The sequence below is a fragment of the Diabrotica undecimpunctata genome, chromosome 3, assembly GCF_040954645.1.
Source record: "Diabrotica undecimpunctata isolate CICGRU chromosome 3, icDiaUnde3, whole genome shotgun sequence".
NCBI classification, from domain to species: Eukaryota; Metazoa; Arthropoda; class Insecta; order Coleoptera; family Chrysomelidae; genus Diabrotica; species Diabrotica undecimpunctata.
In genome coordinates this window covers 170,251,728-170,278,104 of record NC_092805.1, presented here as the reverse complement: position 1 = coordinate 170,278,104, position 26,377 = coordinate 170,251,728, and the positions used below count along the sequence as shown (strand labels likewise).

Genomic DNA, 26,377 nt, shown 5'->3' with positions numbered 1-26,377 from the left:
TATGAAATATTAAGGCTCATAATGCAAGGTAAAATCAAGGGTAAAAGATCCATAGGAAGACGATGAAATTGACCTTGTATGAAAAAAAAATTTTTTTCATGCAAACAATAATTTTTACGAAAAATGGTCAAATTTGACAGTAACAATTTTTCAAATTTTTGTCCATAACTTCGCATGAATATCTGTTTTTTGTGTCCGCTTTAGGTACCGTATCCATATAATTTCCTGAAACTTTTCTCTATCGGCTGCTGCGGGAAATAATTCTTCTATTGTGGCACCACATCATTGTCTAATATTATGCAGCCATGAAAGTTTCTTTCGGTCAATTCATCTATTTCCCTCCACTTTTCCTTGTATTATGTATAAGGTGAAGGAGATGGTATTTGGGTCCTCTAATTGAGCCAAAGCCATTTTTTAAGAAAAAAAATTATGACTAAGTATTCTGTTTTTCTCCTCTTTATGATGTTTATGAGCAGGCGTTCTGAATTCATCATTTTAAAAACACTGTATGTCAAATTATTCTTTCCAACTTCCATCCAATTTGTCTTTGAAATGTTAATTTTAAGGCTTCTCTGATAACTTGCTTCACTGACTAGATTTACTAATGTATGGAGATCTTGTAAATTTTGTGCAAGAACGGCTGTATTGTCAACATATCTGATATTACAGAAACAGATTTAATTTTCTTTGTAGGCAATCTTAGAATTCCTAATATTGTTATTAGATGGCGTTGTAACGTCTGTTAATAATTATTATTGTCCTATGACGGGAGAGATTTTGTTTCGATTCAGAGCAACTGCATATGTCGTTCTGATGAGACCTAAAGAGGTTGAAATACGTATAAACGGCTTGGAGATGCCCTGCAATCAAAATTAAATCTTATACCGTCTTTCTGTTTTAGTCCTTTACTCTGTTTTGAGTACCAGAAACTAAATTCACTAATAATTTTTACCGTGATGAACGGCATGTGGAATGCAAATTATAGATTCCCTTGCCGACTAATTCATCAATCTGTCTGCTTTGCAAGTTTTAGAAAGCACACTGGTCAAGATTTAAATTTAGTTTCGTCATGTAGGAAATCTTAGAATTCCTAGTGTTGTTATATCTGATATTGTTGATTACTTCTCCGCATAGTCTTACTTCTCTTGTCTGTCATCTAAAGCCTCCCTAAAGATTTCTTCAGGTTACAGATTAAAAAGACTGGGTGAAAAAACACAACTAATCTATCGTACTCCACGTTTAATGTGTAGTTTTTCCTTATGTAAGTTTACTTTTGTATTCCTTCTGAAGTTTTGTATAATTCTGCTTTTCTTTGGTAATGTTATAAACTGTAACTCAAACCAATCATCTGGTATTATTCCTTCGTTGTAAATTTTGTTAAAGGAAGTGGTTAAGTAGATAATGTTTTCCTCTTCCAAAAATTTAAGTAGCTCCGCAGGGATTTGATCTGGTCCAGATGCTTTAATATTTTTGGCTTGCTGTATTGCTTTTCTGACTTCAGTATATTGGGATTTTTTGTGACTCCTAACCTAATAATCAATGGTATTGTAATCGGAAATACGAGGCGGTCAACTGACATCCATGACCTTCCAGAGCTTTTGAAGAACAAAATATTTGAAAAACTTGTTATTCACTCATGTCTTCAAAGAATTTATGCCAACCTTTCTATCAATAAAAATTACTCTTTTTGTTTAAAGAAAAATTTGGTCTCAATATATGGCATTTATAATTTTCTTCATGGGATCACAATTGAAATGAAAACGCAAAACAATAAATTAAAATATTTATTTTCGAAATAAAATCGCAAATAACTAAAAAACAAATTTATTAAACGTACAAATAGTGCAACACGAATCATACACTAAAAAAGTTATATATATCACCTATAAAAAATATAAACAAGGGATTCTAACACTGCGCCCGAAATAACACCGGAGGTTGGGAAGAGAGGTAAATATTTTTCTTTCTTTTTGCGAATGCTGCAGAAGAATTGGCATATTCCAGATTATCTGAGGCGCAGTGCACAATAAAGTAATTTTCGTGTTATGTACAGTGTGTTTCGAGGTCTTTATTGATTATGAAAAATGTTTTTTCAAATTTACATCGGGTTTCAGTGTCATTTTTAATTATTTACAAAACTAATACTAAGCTTATAAAAATATCGAACATTATGACACATACATGTATTTGTGAACTTAAAATCACTAATTTTGATACTACCACAAACAGATATCTCTCTTTAAATCATTAGCTTGAAATTTTATATCGAATATCATTACTTTCTGGTAAAATACGAAAACTTCTAAATACTATCCGGGTGTCTAATCAAATCGGGTGCACTAAGCAGTAAGGTAGTGAATCAATTCACAACTATTCAACGGCAATATAATGGCATTTAAAACTGAGTCAAGCAATAAAGATTTATTTGAATTTGGTTATAGTTTTGGAACGCATAACACTTATACAACAAAGGCGGCTGTTGAAATGGAGTTCCTTCCCTAGTGATTCAATAACGGAGAACTGCTTGTGTTGTAGTAATCAAAAATTAAAAATTGGATGCCTTCTTGTGCCTTATCCACTGAGATTAATACTTTGGAAACGTTAGCGGCTAAGACACTTACGGATAACATAAGGAACAAAGGCATTATATCAGCAATAGACAAAAATCCTAGGTTTAATAATACAAAAGAAAGTCAAAGCAGACCGTTTTTATAATTTAACTAAATCATAAACAAATTGGAAAAAACTTGTCATTGGCACCAATATTGTATCTCCCTATCTCTCATTGTTGTCCATTATGTTTTAAACATATTCTACAGTACCCGGCAACTATGAAAAATACCATATTCTGTGTCCCCTACTTTCCATCCAACTACAGCAAAGTTATTAGACTTGGTTCTTTCTAGCATTATAGAATGCAATTAAATTTTTTTTCTTGTAGCAACACCACGATTGTGTAGATTGTATATATTGTTTCCATCTTCGATAGATCCAATAGATACACATATATTTGAATATTTTCAATTGTCTCTGCAATTTTCGTCATTTTCCAGTAGTCCAAATTTTAAAATCAGAGGCATTAGCATGTGAAAATTGTCATTTAAAAAAAATGGTAATTGCTGGAAACTTTTCGAATCAAAGAATTGCTAATCGAATCTAAATGTTGAAAATAATAAATCACGATGCCAGACAAATAGGCAAAAGGCACTCAAGAAGAGTTACTGTCTCTTATCAGACGCCTAACTAGAAGAGGGTAGGAAATATTCATATAATAAGTGTTAAAACAATTATCTATCATCACATGGGGCAGACTAATCTGGATGTCCAGCACCCCACCACTGGACTCGAATGCCAAGGACATCACGATGATATATTGAGCTGAGAATTGATGATAGGTGTAGATAACAGCGTTTAGTTCACTTTCAACTAAAAAGTCCTCCATCATTTGAGGTTATTGGAGCGCAACAACAGTTACACAAAAATCGCGGATGCCCGAATGGAGTTCCCTCCCTAGTGGTTCAACGATTATAATTGCAAGTATTTTCATTTTAACAAGAACTTCTTCTAGTCAGCCTTTATTTTAGCACTAACTATCAGTGATATCAGGAATCGAACCTTCTATGAAGGAATAAAAATACTTAAGAAGGAAATGAAGATAACACAGAAAATGAGTTTGATAAATACCTAAGAGATCAGATAGATACCAAAAACATAAATCGGACAAAGATATGTAATCGACAAATCGAAACAATGACGAGCTGAAGTAGAATTGACTATAGAGGAAAAGTTTTGAAAAAGTCGTTCAGGCGCTCAGTTAATCGCTGACGAGCGCAAAAATCTGCTGAAAATATAGAAAATAAACCAATCGTAAACATTTTGAAGCTGTAAATCAATATGGAAAATAGAAAATTCGAACAAATAACCTCAGAGATCTTGAAAATAGAAAATTCGAACAAATAACCTCAGAGTTGCCTTTACATTTTCGCCCTTGTTACTTCTATTATCACATTCTTGGATCATGTGTATCACAATAACAACGACTACACCGGTAGCAAAAAGTTCGCTAGGACTGTCCAGAAAGCGTTGCAAAAGGGAAGTTTAGTAAAATAAATGATGAAGCAGAGATTTATGTATATTGAGGAACAACTATGTCCAATCATGGATGCTACTAGCATTACGAAGAAAATAAAATAGTGTGTTGTGCTTACACATTGTCCAATGTCTATTTTTACAACTAGCCTTGGAAGAATATAAAAAGTTTTCTACTTTTATCAATCGTGCCACTCTAAACTTGAAGTGAAGTAAAGCAAACACTTTTCATAATCGACAAAGTTTTCCAACACACTCTGGAAAATTATATATTTATTTAAATATCCATAAACTCTAACCACTCTAACCTCCTCGAGTCTTTTACTTGCGGATGATTACATCTATAGAACAGCACTTTTTTACAAAAAAAAATCTCTTACAAGCTACTATGTACAGGAAACACCTAATTACAACATTGTTTGAGAGATGTAGGACTGTGTAGTTGTTGCAGCTTCAATAAACCATATATGACAACTTTAATGTACATATAGAAGGGTTTCTTTATCCAAGTACTATTTCAAAGGTATATAGATATTAAACTTGAACCTATGCGGATAACATAAAGGTATCAGACAACCCTATTAAAATAATTAATTGGACGAATGAGAATTTCTAGATTTATGCTACAGAATCAATATTTATACGATGGTACATCCTCTTCATATATAAGAGTACAGTCTTTGAACTACATGTGGGAGCTCAGTTAATGAGTAGCTCTGTGGAGGTCACTTGGGCTTTTGCCGCAACGCCTGTGACATGTTCACAGGACTAGTAGCAGTGGATTAGTATTGTTTTAATTTCTAACAACTTTTTTCACCATCCTCAACAAACCTGAAATACAAAGTCTTTGGATGGGAAATATATGAGACATCTGTATGAAGAGATAGATATATCATTACAAAAAATATTTTCTTTGCAATATTCACGTATATTAAGACCTCGTGGATTGTATAAAGAGGCCTTTTACGAGTAGTTGTCTTTGAGGTTTATGCACCGTATGTGTAGAGTAAATGCCTTGTTAACATATAAAGGCGATTTCGTTGTCTTTAGAGTCGTATATTATATTTGAATACTGTCGCTGGTTCAAATTTTGCTGGACACGGAATTTTTTATCAACAAAAAATTCTCCGATTCATGGTATTTGTACTCCTCCAAGGCTCCGAAGGTTTTTAGATTAAATAAACGACTCTTTGTAATGTAAATGACAGACTTTACAAAGAAATAGGGCGTTTATTTAGCACACACACTACATAAAATACAAAAAGACCAATATATACTTTCAAATCATAGTGGCGTGGGGAAGCAACTGTGACCAAATTGCATGGACAAGATATAAATGAATGGTATATAACTAGCCTATTTTCCAGAATCCTAATCAACAACTAGCCGCCCGAAACGCTGATAAAGTATCGGTTAAACAAGCCACAATAACTACACCACTCCCATCTCTTTATAGCGTCGGCAATAAACTTCTTCCAAATATCAGTCTACTCAGAACGATCCCATACTAGGAACCTGCTAAAGGTTTTTAAAACCGTCATCTCATTGCCTTTCGTTTAGAGAAGAATTTGTTATTCTGCTGCTGCGTGGATGATGTTGATAAAATCATTTTCCCGTAACAATATATAAATATTTTTTTAATTTGGAAATACAGAATGTATTCCCCTACGATTTTTAAAATTAAATAAAAACAAAAAAAAATTGAAATAGTTCTGTGGTAAAGAGTAAAAAAAAGTATTTTGACACCGTAACAGCTGTTGTTATGTTGAAATAGAACATATATATCATGAAACTGTCTTCATATACTGAAAATAGCTACATATTAATTAGATTGCAGATGTTGGCTCAAGAAAACAACTGGAAATAAAAAAACTTACTTGTAGAGTAGCCTACGACCAAGAAACTCAATTCTAGCAATCTGTAAACCTTTGAAATACGAAGAAATTGAACAATTTTAATTGATAAATACTTCCAGAATATATTTCTTCTAGGATTTTAAATAGTCTGAGACCAAGAAACCCAATTCTATCCATCTGTAAACCTTCTCTGGAAGTCAAGATAAAAATTGTGCTTTGAAATGTTTTCAAACTAATTTTGAAACGCGGTTTTCTTCTCATCTCTTGATGTGTGAAAACATCAAATAAAGATATTGAAGGACTCTGCGACAGTCCAATACAATTCCAATCAAATCTAATTGTAGATATGACAGTGTCTAGATCTTACATTAATATATAACTTTCATACATCAGTTACTTTTGTTTGTTAGTCTGTTTTGTGTCAAATCACATGTCAATTATTATTAGACGTTCCTCTTCTATCCCTTGTCAACTATCACATGTTGTGGCAATTTTTACATTGTTGGAACTGATTTAAGTAAAGATGAAAGAAATCTGTTTTTAAAAATTATAAAATATATAAAAATATATGTCTGTCATTTGTCAACTATTCATAGACTTTCTCCTCTATTCCATGTCAATATTCAAAGATTGAAGTCATTTTTGTGTTTAAAATTAGAAGATATGTATAAAGACCTTAAATATTTTCGTAACCGGACCAATGATTTTATAAAACAACATCCACAGCATAAAAGCATGAAGGGGTTGGTAGGTATAGATAATTCGAGACAAAATGTTGATACATCCAATATCCAAAAGATAAATATCGACAAATAAACTATCAAGATAAACATTTAAATAGAAATTTTTCATTTTTATATAAAATCTTCAATTGCACTCCACATTACAGTAAGTACTTAGACACATCTTGAGCTTATCACAATACGAAATGTATTACAATGGCTTTACGTTCATTTTTCCTACTAATTCCGCGTGATCAATTACATATCTGATGTAATTGCACTTTCAACAACTTGTAATTTCAAAATGGCATTAAATTTGTAGTCGCGATGTCAAAAAAGCTAAATAAGTCATTCTAAAGCAAAACAAAAGTTTTTATAATGTTCTTCGACCGCCATATTAAGTCTGATATCAACTTTTAAAATCTGACATGAGATTCCCTACATCGATCCAAAGATATAAAAATTGCATTTATACGAAAAAATCTTTTTGACATCAAAATCGTATTCAGTGACTGTTTTTAATATTTTTAATGACCATATTTGATCTGTCATCTTAACATTGAAATTTTGACAGTTAATCCGTATTTAATGATCCAAAAAATATTGTATTATTTTAAGGAAAATCAAAAACACCAATCTCAAAAATTAAATTTTACAAAAAAAAATTTGGGAATAGTTTGAATACTTTTTGGTATTCCACATCAAATTTTGTTAATTTGAGCACTAGATTAGTATTCTGTGACTCAAAAAAAAAACAATATTTAATTTTGAGAAAAAAATTTGAATCTTTTTAATATGTTTAGACGGCCATATTGGTTCGGCCATCTTGAATATTCAAATTTTGACGGCTGAGAAGAATTCAGCGGTCTAAAAACAACAAGTATTTCAGTTTAAGGAAAACTTTTAAAGCGTTTTAAATATTTTTAGGGAAATGGTTGAATATTATTTTGTACAGCATTAAAAAAAGTAGAAATATAACTTCAATTCATATTAACTGATCCAAAATTAAATTTTAGAGATTTCTTCTCGCCTGAGAAGATTTGCCAACGGCGGAATTAATTAGAAAAACCATATACGTATTAAAATAAGCTCAACTGTTTTTATTAATGTGTGTTCGGTGTCAGAGACCTTTATCATACTCAGAAATTGTATCTGCATTATCACAAATTAAATTATCAACTTTAGCTGCTGCGTGAGAATGATCTGTTAAAAAAGAGTGTTGTAAAAAGTACTGAGTTGAGTACTAAATGACTAAATAAAAATATGAATTAAATGAGTTGTAAATTTCCAGCGGTAGACTGATACAGTACCGTATTTCTGAGTATTGAATGCCTACAACTTGTATTTTCTGTTTTTTTTTTTACATTCGGAACATCTCCTGTATTGACTCAAATACCTTCCAAGTGCCCTTCGCTACTTGAATCGTAAAAATACATCGTATTATTCACTACTGTATGCACTTCAATCAGTGTCCATCGGAGTCGAGCCCTCCCCACCACTATCCGCAACGGTCGTCATCTCCGTTACATCGTCGGGATTTTTTGAATCACTGTCCGTTTCACCCACCGCGTCAGATAAAATATTATGTAGGTCGTCAGAGGAAAACTCGGGTTGTTTGTTTGCAGGTCGTTCTGTTGCTTCCGTACTGTCGTCCGTCACGTGGTTTTGAAGATCAACGCGGTCTTCTGGACCTTCAAAGTCTAGGGATTGTTTTTCCGAAACATCAAAATCTTCAGACTGCTTTTCTGAGACGTCCAAATCTTCCGACTGCTTCTCTGAGACGTCTAAGTCTTCCGACTGCTTCTCTGACACGTCTAAGTCTTCCGACTGCTTCTCTGAGACGTCCATGTCTTCCGATTGCTTCTCTGAGATGTCCAAATCTTCAGACTGTTTTTCTGAGGAATTTAAGTCTTCAGATTGTTTTTCTGAACATTCTAAATCGTCCTGTTCATTTTCAGTAACCTCATTCAGTTCTTTATTTGTCCTTGTCTCTTCACTTTTATGTACATCCACAACTTCTTCGCTTTCGTCGTCATCTTCATCCTTATTAATTTCCTCTCTGTCTTCGTCGTCATCTTCATGTTCTTCAGCTACCCCTTCTTTATCTTCAACGGTGCCTTCCTCTTTGTCGTCAGTTACATCTTCCTCTTTGTCGTCAGTTGCATCTTCCTCTTTATCTTCCAATAAAACGTCTTCGTTGTCTTCATTCACATCTTCTTTGTCTTCGGCCCCATCTTCCTCCATTTCTTCAGCCACATCTTCCTCTTTTTCTTCAGCCACATCTTTCTCTTTTGCTTCAGCCACAGCTTCCACTTTTTCTTCAGCCACATCTTCCTCGTTTTCTTCAGCCACATCTTCCTCTTTTTCTTCAGCCACATCTTCATCTTTTTCTTCAGTCACATCTTCCTCTTTTTCTTCAGCCACATCTTCCCCTTTCTCCTCAGCCAAATCTTCCTCTTTTTCTTCAGCCAAATCTTCCTCTTTTTCTTCAGCCACATCTTCCTCTTTTTCTTCAGCCACATCTTCCTCTTTTTCTACAGCCACATCTTCCTCTTTTTCTTCAGCCTCATCTTCCTCTTTTTCTTCGATTATATCTTCCTTTTTGTCTTCATTCACATCAACTTTATCTTCTGTCGTTCCATCCTCTTTATCCAATTCTTGATCATCATCCACCTGTTTCTCTTCTTGTTCTTCCATCTCTCCGTCCCGCGTCTCAGCGTCTTCTTCGCTTTGCACTTTAGGTTCATCTTCGTCTACTTTAGCCTCTTCCTCGTGTTTATTTTGTACTTCCTGACTCTCTTCGCTATATTCTTTATCATCCAAAGATTCATTATCTTTTGACTCTCCTTCATCTCCAATTTCTTCCTTGTCGTCTTTATTCATATTTTGGATATTATCTTGAGATTCTTCTTCTTGACTCTCTTCATGTTCTCTCGATTCTTCTTCAAAGTTTTCTTCCCTCGATTTTTCTAAATTTTCTTCTTCGTTTGATTCTTCTTCTAAGTTTTCTTCTTTAGATTTCTCTTCCAAATTGTCGTCATTTTTGTCTTCAGATATGTTTTTACTTATCGATTCTTCATTATCACCTTCATCTTCATGTAATTTATTATCTGTTTGATTCTCTACACCGCTCTCATCGCCTTTTTTAGACGATGTCTCTTCCTCCTCTTCGTTTATTTCAGTAAGATCTTTATCTTCTAATTCGTTTTCTTTTGTCAGATTTATTTCTTCATTACCTTTGTGTACTACTTCCGCATCTTCTGACTTATCGTCTTTAGAGTCAGCCAGATTTTCTTTGACTTCTTCGCTTTCCTGTTTTTCTTCTGAAGTACTTTCTGAATCGTCAACATGATTTTGAAGATTGCTAGATTGCTCGTTTTCTGAAGCTTCTGCTTCAACATTTTCACTAGGTTTGACACCATCAGCATCTTTCGTTGTATTTGTGACGCTTTCATCAACATTTTCAGTTGTGTCCATTGGTTCCGTAGTGTCGTCTTGTTTGAGTTTTTCCTCCGTTTCGAGTGTATCGTCTTTGGATTTCAAGTCAGTTGATTTATCTCCAGATAGTGGCTGTTCTACATCTTTATTTTCTATTTTTTCTTCAGATGCTTTTTTAACTGGTTCAGGTTTGTCTTTCATCTCTTCTTTTTGGATATCTTCACCATCTTTTTTATTAACTTCATCTTTGTCGTCCACGACAGTTACAACATCACCAGTTGATTCTTTCTTTTTTCCGACTTCATATATATGAAGTCTCCTTCTTTTCCTCTTATTAATATCAGTTTCATCTTCTTTTTCTTTCACCTCAACACTGTCTTTCTGGGCATTATCACCGTCTGTTGCAGGTTCTTCCTCGTTCTTTGCCCTTTTCCTTTTTTCCGTTCTTGGCTTGGGCTTCGAGTCGTCTGATTTAGTATTTTCGGTCGGTTTTGGAATTTCTTCTGCTTTTCTTACTAACCCTAAGACGTCCAACATGCTGTGTGTCACCGTTGCAGATCTGGCGTCAGTTCTCGAAGGATATGCGGATTTCCTCTCGCAGGTAGCGAGATGCTTCGCCATTTGGTTACCTAAAAAAAATAAGGAAATAATAAAGCCGATTCATTACCAATGCTAATGAAAATATTTCTTTTGAAATCATCATAGATATGAAAGTTTACGAATAAATGTGTTTTTCTAGTTTTCTAACAAAACCAGAGTTTTGATTAATGTATGTACATATTTTATGGAGCTTTACTTACCATCAATATTACTGAATCCACAAATGCAGAACATCTCGAACGGAAGTTTCTCTTCGGCAATGGGGTTGTTGGTTTTGCTACATTTGGCGTTGTGTTCTTGCATTGCATTCGTACAACACGTTGAATACTGACAATTCGGATTCTGGCAGCTTTCAAACGATCTGTAAACAAATAAATAATGTATAATAAGTTTAAACCTGCTTAGCCTCAAGAGGTAAGACTGTTTGCTTATCATTGACACTGATATTCTTGAAAGGTATCTTACGGGAGAGTCTATTTGTTCCATTTTTGAGAGCGAAGAGTGCCAAAGAAATGTCCTTCTCAAATTTGCTTCAAATAAACCAATTCTTCTTCTTCTTTTTATCTGTGTCTTCCTTATCTTCAGTCATTCCTTCTTTTATATCGACTTCTTAATTATTAACATGTTTTTCTGTTCTTGTTCAATTTTTTTTTCATAATATTCCTGTTCTTCATTTGTCTCTGCTTGCTTACGTTGTATGTATTTCTAATGTGTCCTTGTTTTCATCGTCATCATTAAGCGTTTATTTTTTATCTTCATTCATCTGTTTCTGTTCATTGTATTTTGCAGAGTTAAATCGCGAATGCTTTCTAGATCCTATTTCTTGGATGGAACAGTCCCTTTTGTTTATGTTATCTTATTGACGATATCTCTCCATTTTTTCCTGTCTCTAGTTTTTCCTCTCCGTTCTCTGACTCCTGTACTTTGGAGGTCTTCTTCAACTTCTTGCAGTCACTTTGATCTTGGTCTTCCCCTTCTTTTTCTTCCTCCTGGATTCCATTCTATCATTGCGTATGTCACTGCTTCATCTCCTGCTCGCCAAAGATGACCTAACCATCTAACTCTGCATAATCATCTTAGTTTTCTTAGTCAGTGTTTTGCTTTTAAGTAATCTTTTGTTTGCAAAATATTCTTTATTCGCTGCTGATATTTTTTCTTTTGTTTCGGACTTCCGTTCTCCGGTTTTGCTTATTGTAACTCCTAGGTATTTGAAGTATTCTACTTCTTCAAACTCAGAACTTCCTATTTTGATTTTTTCTTTCATTGGCTGTTTCCCCAATCTTAATATTTTTGTCTGTTCTTGATTTAATCTTAGTCCCATTACCTCCCCTTTTTCTTTTATTTCTTTTAGCATTTCTTTTATTATTTTCCCGTTCTTTGGAATAATAGCAATATCGTCTGCATATGCCATTATTTGACCACCTTTTTTTCTTAGATTTCCTTTATTTATATTTTGTAGAACATATTCTAAGGCTAGATTAAATAGCGTTGTCGATAAGGCATCTCCTTGTTTCATCCCTTTATTTATACTGAATTCCTCTGTCTCTCTTCTTTGTGTCTTTGTGCTAATTTTTGTAGTTCTCATTGTCATTTCTATTAATTTTCTGAGCTTATGTGGAATTTTTAATTTTTTAAGTGCTATCATTAATCCTTTCGTTTTAATTGAATCAAATGCCTGTTTTAAGTCTATGAATAACATTTCCAATTCTAATTTATATTCGTTTGCTTTTTCCCTTATTTGTTTTATTGTGTGTATTGCATCTATTGTAGATCTTTCTTCTGTGAATCCACAGTGGTACTGTCCCACTGTCTTATTTATGATCTTTGATAACCTTCTTTTTATTATTGATGTCAATATTTTATATGTTGTATTTAGTAACGTTATTCCTCTATAATTTTCACAAATTTGTTGGTCTCCCTTTTTATGTATTGTTATGACCTGCCCTATCTCCCAGTCCTCTTGGCATTTTCTCTTCTTTCCATATATTTTTTAATAGTGTCAGTATTTTTCCTCTCAGCTCCCTTCCTCCGTATTTTATTAGTTCCATATTAATTCCATCTTTATCAGGGGCCTTTCCATTTTTGCTTCTCTGTATTACTTCCTCCAATTCCTCTAATGTTGATTCTTTTGAAATTTCGATGTCTACTTTATCTACTTCGTCTGCTTCTTCTTCGTGCACCGTTTCCTCCTCGTTATTCATTTCTTCTCCTGTTGTTTCCTCCGTCAAGAGCTCTCTGTAGTAATCCCTCCATACTTGCTTGTATTCTTGATCCTCTATTATCACTGTTCCCCCTTTATTTTTTATTTCGTTTGTTTTGCCTTGTACTTTTTGTTTTATTGTTTAATCATTTTGTAAAACTTTTTCGTATTTCTGTTTGTTCTTTCCTGCTCTGTTTCCTGCATTTTTTCGTCTACCCATCTTCTTTTATTTTGCATTCTTTCTCAATTTTTCATATGTAACTGCTTAATCTTCATTCACTTGTTTCTGTTCTTATTCACTGCCTTTTGAAGATATTGATCTTGTGTATTCTTCGTTGTCTAGTTTGCTTAATGTGTATTATTTCTTTGTCTTCATAGTTACCTTTATCTTACTGTTAACTTCCTTCCTGTTTTCTAGTTCTTCATCCCCATCTCCGTTTTCTTCCTCAACTATATCTTCCATTTTGTCTTTAACTTCAGCTTCCTCCTAGGTATTACGAAATCTTGGTTTTTATTAACTTTCTCCTCTTTGCTTCACATTCTTCCACCCACATATTTCTCTTCATCTTAGACCACACTTTAGTTCGTCTTTTACCCATGTTTATTTTTTATTTCCTGAACCTCTTCACTAATTTCTTTATCTTCTACAGAAACTTTATATCCCCTTCATCTATAATTTCTTACCTGTTAACTTTGACCACATTTTCTAAATTATCTCGGGATTCTTCATCTTGAGTCTCTTCATCGTTAAGGCTCTCCCCTTTGTTTTTCTGCTCTCCCGATATTTTTGAAAAATTAGAACAATAGTGGACTAACGTCATCTCGTTTATGCTCTCTTGATAATACATTCCTAATATTGTCGAATTTTGAAAGAATTTTCACATTCTCCGAATATTTCATCCTCTTTGCGTTTCTGCTCTACTGGCACCAAATACAGAAAATTGTCAATTTTTAAAAGATTTTGTGATATATTTTGAAAAACTAGAACAATTATTGATGACCGACTTTTCCGCCTGTATAATTCGTAAAATTGTTCAATTTTTCCTCGTCTATCGTAGTCCTATCGTAGGTGCGATGTTACGTCTTGAACACTCTCGTTCATTGATGCCTACCAGAAGGCGTTACGATCAGAAAAAATCAGCATATAAGTAAAAATACAAATGATTAATGAAAATGTTTTTTAAAAAGAATGAAGCTAGTGGAACACACTTCGTGCGGAACCATATTGCGTTAAAAAAATACTGTTTATCAACTTACGGAAAGTGTTTTGGTGTATCCATCGGAGTATCGCACTCTTTGCACATCAGTCCTTTGCTCAGATCTAACTTTAAGGCGTCAAAATCGATAACTTCAGCGTCCACGGGATATTTATCCATTTTAGACTTCGGAACCATAATACCGTTTCGGGGTGCTGTCCATGGAACGAGTTCGGGTTTTCCCCGTTGGGAAATGTGCATTTTTTTCTGGTGGTCGTTCAGTGCGTCTTTTTGCACGAACCACGAGTTGCACTTACCGCATCGACGCGCTAAGTTTTTCCTTTGATGTTTCTAAAATCATAAAATAGTGTTAACAAAATATGCCTCGGTGTGATGGTCTTGCAGCAAGCAAGACATGTTTTGTTGACGTATATCGATTTTTTTATTCTATATTAGCAACCAGATGGAATAACAGCTGAAACATTCAAAGAAATGGGAGAATTAGGGACGGAAGTAATGCTTAGAATTTGCAATGGGATCTGGAATACCGGAAAGTGGCCAAATGACTTTGGACATATAATTAGAAGAAAAGATGGCATGGGGCGAATGATAGTTGAAGGTAACGTAAGATCCAGAGGAAAATCTCCAGTACGATGGTCGGACCAAATAAAGGACATGCATTGTCCGAAGCAAAACAGCACACACAGGAGAGAGATAATTGGACAGAAATAGTCAAACAAATTACATGACGCCACTACATCCTTACGAAGGAGAAAAGATAGAGGAGGAGGAGGAGGAGGAGGAGGAGGAGGATTAACAACCAATGGTTTAATCTTGGGTTAAAATACTTTAAAAAGGACGAAAATGTTAATTAATATGGTGTTAAATTTATTTTCTTGTGTCTTCTTTGTTGTCTTTTATTGGTGGTGGTATTTTAAATTAAAGCTGTGATTTATTCTTATTAAATATAATAGGATAACATAAAAATGTTGAGTACTTACCTGTAAGTGCTGGATGAAGTAGTTCATATTCTGTACAATATTTCTGCTTGACGTGAAGACCGTGGTCGATTTCAAACAGAAGGGACACTGTATCGTGGGTCCGTTGTCGTGTGCTTTGTAGAAATGATCTATGGCTTGTTTGTGGTTGGAACAACGATAGCCGCAAGTGCCACACTGATACGGCAATTCGCTCGGACAGTGTTCTTTGGACATATGTTTGCCCAGAATGAACGGATTCATGTAGGGAGTTTCGCAGATCAAACAACAGAAACCGTTATCAAATTTGGTTTCGGCTGGATGTGATGTGGCTAGGTAAAACAAAAACACAATTATCAGCAATATTTCTTTATGAATAAATAATTTTAGATAATATTTAAGTCAATTTCCTGGATTATTATTTTGCGACAGGCATAATAAACATACGTTTAAATGGGTGCGGGACAGATCATTTTACATCGGCAATCGTGCCATGGTACGGTATTTACGAAAGAATCCATGAAATAGATTTTTGGTGACTAATTTTTGTTAAAAGTTGGACAGCTGGTGATAGATGCTCTACCTTATAATCACATGACTTACAGTAAGCGTGCAGCTCTGTTATAGGCCCATTTATTAAGTTGAGTTGAAAGTTGAATGAAAGACGCAAAAAAGCAAGCATTATGTCCTACAGAAAAAAATTTTCTACAGACAAAGGAAACCGACAGCACACACAATGGCGTCTGTTTAGTTTCTTAGTTTTTATGTTAAACATGGAAGAGAAATGGGCTGGACACATTGCTAGGATGTCAGATCGCGAATACACGAAGAGATTAACATTTTCAAAACCAGAGGGCACAAGAAATAGGGGACGACTACGAAGGAGATGGATTGATGACGTGGAAGAAGACCTACATATTTTAAGGGTCAGAATGGAGGGAAGCTGCCAGAAATCGACAGGAGTGGTGTCTTCTTTGTGAGCAGGCCAAAATCCACAACGGATTGTTGAGCCACTTATGATGATGATGAAAGAGAAAGTTTTCACATATACAAGTGACGAAAGGATATAATAATTTCAAAGGATTCATTCTAATCTAAAATATTTCCTTTTTCCTTTGTTGGCAGATTAGCCAGTTGTATTGCAGAATATAATTTGAGGTCACCATTTGCACATAAATATTTTGATTAAAATTTTATTTTAAAAATATAATGGTGATGTCTAAAGATGCTTATAGTTTTTTTAACGTATTTGGATATTTTTATTCAGTTTATCAAAAAATAAATGCTTGTAACAAGATTTGCAATTCTGGAAAAGGGACGTACCAGGGGACTGTGTTTTGAGGTGCATTATTTAAATATTTCATTATTAAAATACTAAATAAGCTGTGACGTGCCAAGAATATCTAATAACATATCGTTATTGATACAAAAAACTTGAAATATTAACATTTATTAGCTTAGGCCAGAGATTTTACATTTTATGGAAAAGTACCCAAATATATATAGCACTAAAAAGAAAAAATGACTTACCTATATGTTTCAGTAGGTCGTTGGCCGTGGCAACACTGGTCAGGCAGTACCTGCACAGCTGCGCGTCCATAGATACGTTGTGCGCATGCTTGAACAAGTGACTCATCAGCTGTACGTTGTTGTCGAACACGCTCTTACAAAACGGACACTTCATATTTAAGGTAATCGTCGGTGTTTTCGTGTAGGTCTCGATGGTACCATAATAGTAGCTTTCCAATGGTACCATTTGCTCAGGAACGTCTGGAGATGTGCTTTTAGGCGGCCTGTTCACGTCACCAGGCGTAACTTGGTTCACCTTAACGGAGGAAAGGAAAGTTTGAGGGGTTTGTGTTGGGGTCAGTTGAGAGAAAAACATATATTTATTAACATAAACTTTTAACTATTAAAGAACTTAAGTCTCACATAAAAAAGTACTAAAAGCCATCCACTAGTCAATATTTTAGGTAATCTGCAAAGGACTTTTATATTTTTCTCTAGTTAACTGTTGTAAATAATTTTTAGTACTATTATCGAAATTAGAAAATAAAAAAATAAAGAAAAAACAAATTGCTATAACTTATACATCAGTTGAATGTTTCCTGAATTAAACAAGATACTACATACTCATTTTTTATTTTAATTGGAGTAGATATATTTTTTAAAAAAATGCAGTTAGCTGTGTAAAAATTGGACCCAGAACCTCAAATGAATTTAAAGTCACTAAAGGCCTAAAGCAAGGATGCTGTTTGTGACCGACAATCTTTAAAATATACGTCCAAGAAGCATTGAGGAATTGGAGAAATAAATGTAGATTTATGGGCATCGAAGTGGGCCAAGAAACTCTGTATACATTGTTGTTTGCAGATGATCAGGTGGTGGTTGCAACCGATGAGGAAGATATAAATTATATGAATCGAAAATTATTTGAGGAATATGCCAAATGGGGGCTTACTGTAAACATAAGCAAAACAGAATATTTAAAAATTGGAGGAAATACCACAGATCTGAGGCTTGAAAACGCAGTCATAAAATGCTGCAACCAGTATAAATATCTAGAAAGCATCATATCAGCAGATGGCAGAGTTAAGATAGATGTACAGAACCGAATAACCCAAGGGAAAAAATGCATCCGAATACTGAATTCATTACTGTGGTCTAATAAAATAAAGATGCATACCAAACTTCGCGTATACAGAGCAATTGTAGAACCAATTACCACATATGGTGCCGAATGTTGGACGATGACAAAGAATTAACGAGATAAAGTAGACATTGTGGAAATGGATTATCTTAGAAGGTCATGTCGAGTATCGAGAATGGAAAGAATCAGGAATGAGGAAATACGAAACCGTTCAGGAATTAGAGATACTCTTTCAAATAGAATACAAGGAAGGCAATTACAATGGTATGGTCACGTGATGAGAATGGAGGAGGAGCGGTGGCCAAAGAAAGCCTTAATGTATGTTCCACCAGAAAGAAGAAAAAGGGGAAGACCACCAAATTCCTGGAGAAGAGAAATTACAAAAACAATGCAATCTAGAGGCTTAGAAGAGGGAGATTGGAGAGATAGGAAAAGATGAAGGCTGAAATGCGGGAAGCGGCAATCGCCGTAGGACCCCCGTTATATGATGATGATGAGATCTATTTTTTTATATATGTATAAAGGTTCAAAAATATTTATTTCCGGTCTTTTTTGTCGGGCATTATTCTATATTTCACTACAGGCGATGCAGCTACAACGTCAGAAAATTGACTACAGAAACTATTTGGAAAATTTAAAGAATCAACCACGTATCAAGATTGTAAATTGTTCATAACTTAAATAAGTAATTTTTGACCAAAATGTATACTTCTACATGTGACTGACAAAAGACACTTTGACCCAATATGCTACATTTTTATGCACAAATTGTAATTTTGAAGTGACACGTGACATTTTGACAAGAGAAGAAACATTTGAATTCTATGTGTAACATGGCAAATGAACTGACTCTTCACAAATAATGAAAAAGTTCAATAGCTAAGAAATAAATCAGATCAAGAAATATCAGGTGACAATCAAAAAAACTCAAATTTTTAAATGGATAAGTAATAAAAATAAAAATTAACGAAAGAAACTAAGTCTCCAAAAAAATTTTTAAATGCGTTAAACAAAAAAATTATTAAAAGAAACTTAATCTTAAAAAAGTCCCTTTATCGTATTTATCCAAAATATCTAAATTTTGGATCTTCTGTAATAAGTTCTTTATAGCATTTATTATTTCTAATGCATGATAAGTAGGTATATTGTGTATGGTTACGTATGATAGCACAGTATATAACATTATTCGATCAGAGGGAACAGTCTGTCAGACACATGAAATGAGCTTTAAGATTCTTTAACAAATACTCTATATATATATATATATATATATATATATATATATATATATATATATATATATATACGAGGCATGTTTTTTAAGTAAGTACCGTTTTGCGATTCCGCCGCCGGAGCGCTACGGTCGGCGTTCCGCGCATGAGCGCTGGTTACCTACATCTCTTGTCTACGAACTGACGCCATTACAGTCTGATTCTTCATTGTATACTTGTTTACTCCAGTGTTTAAGATGCCTCCAACAATCGTGAGTCACGCTGATTGTGAAGTACGGGCTGTTATACGATTTCTTAGTGCTAAAGGCGTAAAACCGATCGATATTCATCGTGAGATCGTTGAAGTTTACGGACAAAACATTATGAGTGATGGAATGGTAAGGAAATGGGTGAGAGCATTTAAAGATAGCCGCACAAATGTGCATGATGAAGAACGGAGTGGGCGTCCTTCGGTCGTTAATGAAAATTTGGTGCAGAAAGTGGACGAAAAGGTGAGAGAAAACAGACGCTTTACAATTTCATCATTGTCCGACTGCTTTCCTCAGTATTCTCGTAGTGTTTTGTATCGCATTGTTACCGAGAACTTGAATTACCGGAAATTGTGTTCAGGTTGGGTTCCAAAAATGAGTGCATTGACTTTCCTTGAGCGGTACCACAGTGAAGGTGAAGATTTTTTAGACCAAATTGTTACTGGTGACGAAACGTGGGTGGCCTACGTCACACCAGAATCGAAACAACAATCCATGGAATGGCGACAATCATCATCACCCAAAAGAGTGAAGTTTAAGCAAACAATTTCTGCCCGGAAAATCATGTGCACAGTTTTTTGGGACAGAAAAGGAGTATTGCTAGTGGAGTTTCTGTCTCGTAATGAGACAATCAATGCAGAGTCATTGTGAGACATTGAAAAATCTGCGTCGTGCAATCCAGAACAAAAGACGTGGCAAGTTGAGTAAGGGTATCGTTTTGCTGCATGACAATGCCCGTCCACATGTGGCTAATCAGACCAAAGATCTCATCAAATCATTTAAATGGGAAACTCTAGATCATCCTCCATACAGCCCTGATCTGGCGCCTAGCGGCTACCATTTGTTCCAGCACTTGAAGAAACACCTGGGCGGTCAGCGTCTTCAAGACGATAACGAAGTCAAAACATTTGTGATGCAGTGGTTAAAAAGTCAGGCGGCAGAATTTTATCAGGAGGGTATTCAAAAACTGGTGCCACGTTATGACAAGTGCCTCAATATTCACGGAAATTAAGTAGAAAAGTAGATTAAGGTACAGGCTTTCATGTAAAAATAAAATTATTGCCATATCTTTGCACGTCTTTTTTTAATTCCAAAACGGTACTTACTTAAAAAACACGCCTCGTATATATATATATATATATATATATATATATATATATATATATATATATATATATATATATATATATATATATATATATATATAGCATTGTTGATTAACCTATTTATTAAACTACCTACCTACCTACCTTATTTATAAAACTATAATTCTATCAAAGATAAGGGTAGAAAAGTTTTAGTCAGCAGAGATTTTTTTGTAGCCATACACTCAAGTTAATAATCCAAAATTATATAGTGCTATCATTATTTCTCATACACAAATATTAAGTAACTCTACTCACCTTTGGAGGTTCCGGTTTTCTGGCGTTTCTCGATTTCTTGGAGTTGTTTGTTGTGGCGTTTGTCGCATTTGTGGCATTGTTTTCTACCGGTTTCGGTGTATTACTGAAGATCATGTTCCAACTCTTGAACGGATTTTGGGCGACTTTGTTAAGGCGCACTATCAGCGACATGCCGCTCTCGAACCGAGTTTGTTCGGCTAAGTGCTGGACCACGCTGTCGAATGCTTGGAGGGACGAAGTACCGAACCATTCTCGCCATACCAATTCGTCCAAAAACTGTTCAAAAATAAATAATTATTAACTAGGGTTTGCCCGAAGAAGAGTATAAGTCAGTAGATTACCAAAATTTCGTTCACAAATGAACAACTGTGATGGTAGTGCTTGAAGAAGTAAATAATCAATAACTCAAACCTTCTAATCAGTTGGTAAAAACCATAGGAAGAGTGTTTTTTCAAATAAATAATGTTACTAAATGAAGAATCGAGATAATAGTGGTAGAAGAAATAAGAAATCAATTATTGGAAGTTACTAGCATAATAGAGGAAGACGTTAAGGAAGAATGAATTGAGGTTTTGATCAAATGGATAGCTAGAGGGTTGCCAAATGAAGAATCGAGATAAAGAAGTAAATTATCACTGTCCGAAGGCTTTAAACAGGTCAGATAATATCGATAATAAAGAGTGTTTTTGGTCAACTGGGTAGCCTGACTACAAGGCGGATAGCAAAGATTTCAGATTGGAGCCCAATAGGAAGGAGGAAAAGAGGTAGACCCCGAAGATCATGGAGGGATGAAGTGGACGGGGCCATGGAAAGACGAGACCTTAGAGATGGAGAATGGCAGAACAGAAAGGACTGGAGACGTTGGCTGAAAGAAGGAAGGCGGCGACAGCTGTAAAAATCCTTATATAGATAGATAGGGTAGCCTGAGGCTTGCTAGATGAATAATTAGGACGGAAGTGGTTGATGAAGTAAATAATCAGTGACTAATGGTTTGTAGAATGTTAGAGAGAGGGTTAAGGAGGTAGGAAGAGGATTTGGATCAAATGGGCAAATAATCGAAGACCCTGAAGTTTCCAGTAAATCAGATCTTTGCTTTAAGGGAATACGAACAGAGTTTTTGGTCAAATTGATAGCTAGAAAGTTACCAAATGAATAACGAATGTGAGTAAGTTAATTATCATTGCCCGAAGGCTTCCAGCAGAGCCAGGTAGTAGTGTTAAAAAGATAGAAAGACTGTTTTTGTTTAACAGGATAGCCAGATCATTACCAAATGAAAAATCGGTGTGGTAGTGGTTGAAGGAGTAAGTAATAAATGACCAGTGGTTTGTAGAATGTAAGAGAAAAGGGTTAAGGAGATAGGAAGAAGATTTTAGTCAAATCGATAGATAGCTACATGGTTACCAAATTAAGAATAGAGTGTGCACAAACGCAGTCTGCTGGGAAAGTAATGGCAACTGTCTTTTGGGACAGGAAGGGCCTACTGCTAATCGATTTTTTGCCTCATGCAACAACAGTTAATAACTCAGACAGATATTGCGAGATATCAAAAAGACAGACTGATCCAGAACCGCCGGCGAGGACCATTGTCCAGTGGTGTGAGGTTTCTCCATGACAACGCTCGACCTCATGTCTCACATCAAACCGGACAAGTGCTGAAGATTTTGGCTAAAATGTTGTACCTCACCCCCTCTACAGTTCGGACCTAGCACCAAGTGATTATCACTTATTTCCAAAATTAAAGAACACTTCAGTACGGATGATGAAGTCAAGGAAGAGGTTACTCGTCCTCAAAGGATTGGCGGTAGAGTTCTATAACATGGGGATATAAAAGTTGGAGCATCATCTGCAAAAGTGTTTGGACAAAACCGGCGATTATATAGAAAATGAAATAAGTTTTAAAATGATAATGAACACTAAGACCAAAAATAAAGCTGTCTATTTTTAAAATTCATGGGAACCTTATTTTACAAATAGCTCTTGTACGTTAAAGTAGATAAAAAATATAACTAAAAATTTTTAAGTGTTAAAATATTGGTCAAGCAATTTTTAAAACGCTTTTTAAATAATTAATAACGTTCAGGATACCACAAATCAAAAGGAAAGCAAATTTACTAAAATTAAATTAGATGTTGATAGATGTTTAAAACATACCTGTTGGATGATCTGCCTTGACAATAAAGACAGCGTATTTTGGAACATTCTCGGCACTATCCTCCGTAGATACTCCATAATCTGATTGTTATTAACCACAGTAGAAACCACTACGTTCGTGAATCCCATGTTGTACAACGCTTGTTTGTCAACCGTCATGTCTGCTACCAGCATACTGTGCGGATGCACCCAAGAGATCAACGGTTCCAGTATCTTCGAAAACCGTTTTTTGTAGCTCCTATCGCCGTCCGTTTGAGGCTCGACCGCTCGCAGTCTAATAAGTTTCGATTCCGATTCTAGAACTCCCAATACTTCGACTTTTACTTGTCGCGTACTTCCATCTTGAGAACTGGTACCTAGAGAGATCACGCCCACTTCTACTTTGACTCCTGGTCCTCCGAGCTGGCGGAAGTGTGATTGGAGGCCTACGGTACAGATGGAACGCAGCCACGTGAACATACCTTTGACGTACAGGTTGTCTACTTTTACCTAAATCAAAACACAACGGTTTAAGCTCAACGATACTTCCCTACATTTAAACAGAAAAGTGTATGTCATTGTTACAAATACTTTAACAACCGCACCTAAATTATGTAATTATTTTCTTTTAAATTATATTTTAATTCCTTGAGATACCTTTGAACTAATTAACTCAAATCTCATTAAATCAGAAAGTATTATGTAGCATTTTTTTGTTCTACCTTGTATAAAGTAGAACAAAAACGCTAACACTAGGTATTGATATAAGTCTTTCAAATATCCGAAAGATACATTGTAATTGCATCTCAGAAACTTCGAAAAAGAAACACTTCCGAATTCCGAACGAATTCAAGTGTTTCTGTATTTGTTTAAATTTGCCAAGATGCCTCTACCAAGATAATTATTTAGCGCCTCTCTCTATCCAATTAGTTGCTTCTCTGTTCCGCCCATGGAATTTTTAAAAAGAATTACTGTGTTTTCAATCAAATATGAAGCGCTGATCAGGAGATTCGGAGTGTCGGTCCATTAGTGAGGCGTTACCGACTTTTCGACGATACTGGCGATGTTTTAGCATCTTTGGAGTCAAATCTATTTTTGGCAGTAGTCAATAATAATAGCAGCCAATAAAATAGTATGAAGTAAAGTGAAATATGTAGCAAACCAACAAGAAATTAAGTGCAAATTAGTTCATCTTTAATATTGTTGAAAACACAAATTAGCCCTAAGTTTTTACCTTTTTTCTATAACCTGTCCAATAATGGACTAGCCAATTGGTCTTCTTCTTCAAAGGAAAATTTACATCTTTTAAAGCTCGCAATAAAAGAAAAGGGTTCAGTACATGTGACCATCTTCACACACTAAAGGTCCTAATAGAAAAAGTTAACGAATACAATTTGCCAATCTGTTTAGCATTTATAGACTACGAGAACGCTTTTGACAGCATAGAATTATGGGCTATTGTGGAAGCACTGGTCAACAGCAGAATAGATTCTAAATATAGGATATTAATACATAATATATATCAACACGCTGAAATGGTAGTCACGATGGATAACGGAATGAAAACGAGGCCAATAAAAATCAACCGAGGAGTAAGACAGGGAGACACCATATCTCCAAAACTATTTACTGCCGCACTTGAAGACATCTTTAAATCACTAAATTGGAAAACGAAGGGACTATCGATAAACGGAAAGTATTTAAACCATCTAAGATATGCAGATGACGTAGTACTAATAGCCGACAGCTGGAAAGAACTGAAGACGATGATCGATGAGCTTCATACGGAATCCATAAAAAAAGGACTGAAAATGAATCTGAGTAAAACTAAGCTAATGTCGAATAAAGATGATCAACCGACGATAACCATCCAAGGAACAAAAGTGGAACATGTAGAAGAATACATATATCTCGATCAGAATATCAAGGTAAACAAAGAAAACCAAACTACCGAAATAAGCAGACGAGTAAGAATGGGATGGGCCGCATTTGGAAAACTCTCATACATACTGAAAGACAAAAAGATACCCCAAAACCTTCGAACCAAAGTGTTCGATTCTTGTATCCTTCCCGTTCTCACTTACAGAGCTCAAACCTGGACATTCACAAAAAAGAACATGGACAAGATTCGAAAAACTCAGCGAGCCATGGAACGACAGATGCTTGGTATCTCACTAATAGATCGGCAAACGAACGAAGCAATCCGGAACAAAACAAAAATAAAGGACGCCGCGAAACAAGCAGCTAAATTAAAATGGAAATGGGCTGGACACAACGAACGTCTCGAAGATGGTAGATGGAACAAAGAAGTCGGAAACTGGCGACCGTACGATGCGAAGAGACCAAGAGGAAGACCTCAAATGTGCTGGAGCGACGATATCAAAAGAGTCGCAGGACCAATGTGGAAACGCCTAGCACACAACAGGGATGAATGGCGAGAAATGGGAGAGGCCTTTATTCGACAATTCGGATAGAAAAAGGGCTATAAAAAAAAGCACGCAATCCAATTTTTACGGTCGCTCACGATTGACTGCTAAGGGTATTGAAAATATTTTCATAAATCTATTCACGCCTTAACCCTTTCAAATATAGGTACTTGGTGATGACTTGGGCTTTTTGATGTAAAACATTATACTGAAATTTCTACTAAGTTGATATTCATTGCTATGCTAATGCTATAATATATTCTTTATCCATGAATCCGGTTTTAGATACATTTTTGTAACATGTTTGGAAGAAGCCTCGAAAATCTTTCTAGAATGATACGGAGACTAATCCTTTCTCAGACGAAACAGTGGAACTTAATAAGCTGCTAAGAAAAACAATATCTAAGTCCAACCTAGGGGAAGAATTAGATATGTCTAAAAATAGTCACTGCGCTTGCACAATCTTAAAAAAAGCTCATGAGATGTTGAATATGAAACAAACTCTCCTGGAAATGGTGATGATAAAAATTGCAAAGCAGCTACGAAACTAAGCTGCGAAATGATTGTTTTTATTCTGTAAAATTACTTTAATTAACTGCTTTTTGAATTAGAGTAGCGTACTGTAAGAACAAGCAATTGGACTTGGTAATTTATGTTTTGAACTGTTGCGTAACTTTACGTCGAGTAATATAAGATTTCACTACTTTTGAGTCATTTTTGTCAAACTTCCGATCATACTTTTTAACGGAAAATGACATCAAAACCGGAACTAAATATTCGAGCTCGACTTTTCAATACGAGTCAATTAATATATCACATGTATTATTTCTGCGACTATAACGTGGCACTTCCGGTTACAACTTTTTAACCAGAAGTGATAAAACCGGAAGTATATATAATTTATTCTCGTCTTGCTAAGTCGCCTTACTATTTTGACGACTTTAAAACGATGCTTCTGGTGTCCTAGTGTCCTGGAACGGAAAGTAAGAGGTCAAATTTCTCACCTTGAATGCCATCTTTGGGTTATAAGCTCTCATTCAACATATCATTTGTCATTCTATATGTTCTAATAGCGGAATAGTTGTTTATGAACAGACGGGTGGACAGACAGACATGAATAATTCAAAGTTTTCACATAATTCACAATATTAACATTACAGTAAATAGATGAATTGCAATTTTTAGATCTCAGGAATATTAAATCCGTTCA

General features: G+C 35.0%; 1 protein-coding gene across 3 annotated transcripts in view; it reads right to left on the bottom strand.

The window, feature by feature from the left end:
* Positions 1-1,770: 1,770 nt before the first annotated feature.
* Positions 1,771-26,377, bottom strand: part of row (zinc finger domain-containing protein relative of woc) — a 41,654-nt gene continuing 17,047 nt past the window's right edge. For all 3 annotated transcript variants that reach the window (XM_072527545.1, XM_072527546.1, XM_072527547.1), the window contains exons 10-16: positions 22,763-23,251; positions 20,612-20,887; positions 16,609-16,903; positions 15,103-15,410; positions 14,163-14,452; positions 10,906-11,066; positions 1,771-10,734 (exon numbers count right to left, since the gene is read on the bottom strand). In XM_072527545.1, the coding sequence (XP_072383646.1) occupies positions 8,129-10,734; positions 10,906-11,066; positions 14,163-14,452; positions 15,103-15,410; positions 16,609-16,903; positions 20,612-20,887; positions 22,763-23,251 (4,425 nt within the window). In that variant the 3' untranslated portion in view covers positions 1,771-8,128. The remainder of the gene's footprint in view (positions 10,735-10,905; positions 11,067-14,162; positions 14,453-15,102; positions 15,411-16,608; positions 16,904-20,611; positions 20,888-22,762; positions 23,252-26,377) is intronic.